We start from the raw sequence: 1,266 nt of genomic DNA, 5'->3' as shown, positions 1-1,266 counted from the left end.
AGGGAGAGGGAAATCACCGGGTTATAATTCGCCCCGCTGCTTTTCAGCCCCGTCAATATCAAAGTGAGGACCGCGGCTCCTACCCCCACTGCCTGTTGGCCCCTGGACAAGGTGGAGAGAGAAGAGGTGACCAGGGCCACCACCAGGGTGAGCGCCCCCGTCCCCAGAAACTCGGTCACGGCCGCCCCCGTATTCAGCTTCTTGAAGAGCACGCCAGCGTTCATTGGGGCCGTGTGCCCGCCGCGGCAGGACAGGCAGGAGGGGCCCGGGGGAGAGGGAGGTCGATGGACGGAGCGGCGTTCGGGAGGTGTGGAAAGTCGGGAAAAGGCATCGGGTGCCTGAATGGAAGGAGGGGGTAAGCTCTGGGCGTACATGGGAAAGAAGTGGGCGTTGAGAAGGTAATGGGTAGTACATGGATCGTACGCATTTTGTCTCACCTTGAGGCATCCCTCTAGCGATGAAGACGATGCCAGCCAACCGGCCGGTGCAAAGGCCATCGTGACCGCATTGAAAAGGAGAAGCATATGTCCGCACAGGATTTGCATCTTGTTCCGTCTCCGACGGTCGCACAGTCGTCGCACAGGCAAAAAGAAAGAGCTCTGTTGGGTCGTTAGAGCGGGCGTGCAGAAGGACAAATGGACTGTGCAGCCTGAGGCGAACACGTCGTGGATTGCGGAAACCGTAAATATCGAAATGAATTTGTTGAGTTAAAGTGTTGAATGGGTGACATGCTGTAGCATAAAGATGAACAAATTGGATCAAGGCGGGCATAACTCCACCGCTGGCTTCAACGTGTGTACAAGCATCGCCATGGTCATCGACACCACGCAAAGAAAAGAATTCGAGGCACACGCACAGCCCACAGGCGACGTACATTTCTTAAGAGGACGGGATACAAATTCAAGGAGGCGCCTGCAAGAGCCCTATTAATTCCTGATCCCAAGCTCAGTACACGGTGAGCATAAGCTGTGACGTCACAAAGGAGGAAAAAGGAAATTAAAGACAAAGTGAGTCCCAAACTAATCATCACCCAAAGGTTTCGGTGCCGTCTATGGCAATGATTTTTAATCCCGAGCATGGGGACTCCAACCAATTCCTTTTGCTTTTATCGGTTACACGTCTGCTCCCTCTCCCTCCTTACCTCCCCGCACGCCCTCTCTCCACCACTTCCCCTCCCGACCCCGCATCCCCCCCTCCTTTACCACCCATTCCCACGCCTCTCTTTCCTTGTCTCTAAGCCCACATGCGACCCGCCCTTCTTCCACA

At 55.1% G+C, this 1,266-nt stretch overlaps 1 protein-coding gene across 1 annotated transcript; it reads right to left on the bottom strand.

Annotated features, from left to right (window-relative positions):
- Positions 1-254: 254 nt before the first annotated feature.
- NGA_0695800 (uncharacterized protein) lies at positions 255-591 on the bottom strand (the record flags this gene model as incomplete). Its single annotated transcript, XM_005852601.1, has 2 exons — positions 438-591; positions 255-362 (listed from the first exon to the last, which is right to left on the bottom strand). Coding segments are annotated over exons 1-2 (216 nt in total), but the record flags the coding sequence as incomplete, so codon positions are not given.
- Between the last annotated feature and the right edge of the window lie 675 nt (positions 592-1,266).

Source organism: Nannochloropsis gaditana, assembly GCF_000240725.1.
Source record: "Nannochloropsis gaditana CCMP526 unplaced genomic scaffold scaffold1060, whole genome shotgun sequence".
NCBI lineage: Eukaryota > Eustigmatophyceae > Eustigmatales > Monodopsidaceae > Microchloropsis > Microchloropsis gaditana.
This window is presented reverse-complemented; position numbering and strand designations above follow the sequence as displayed.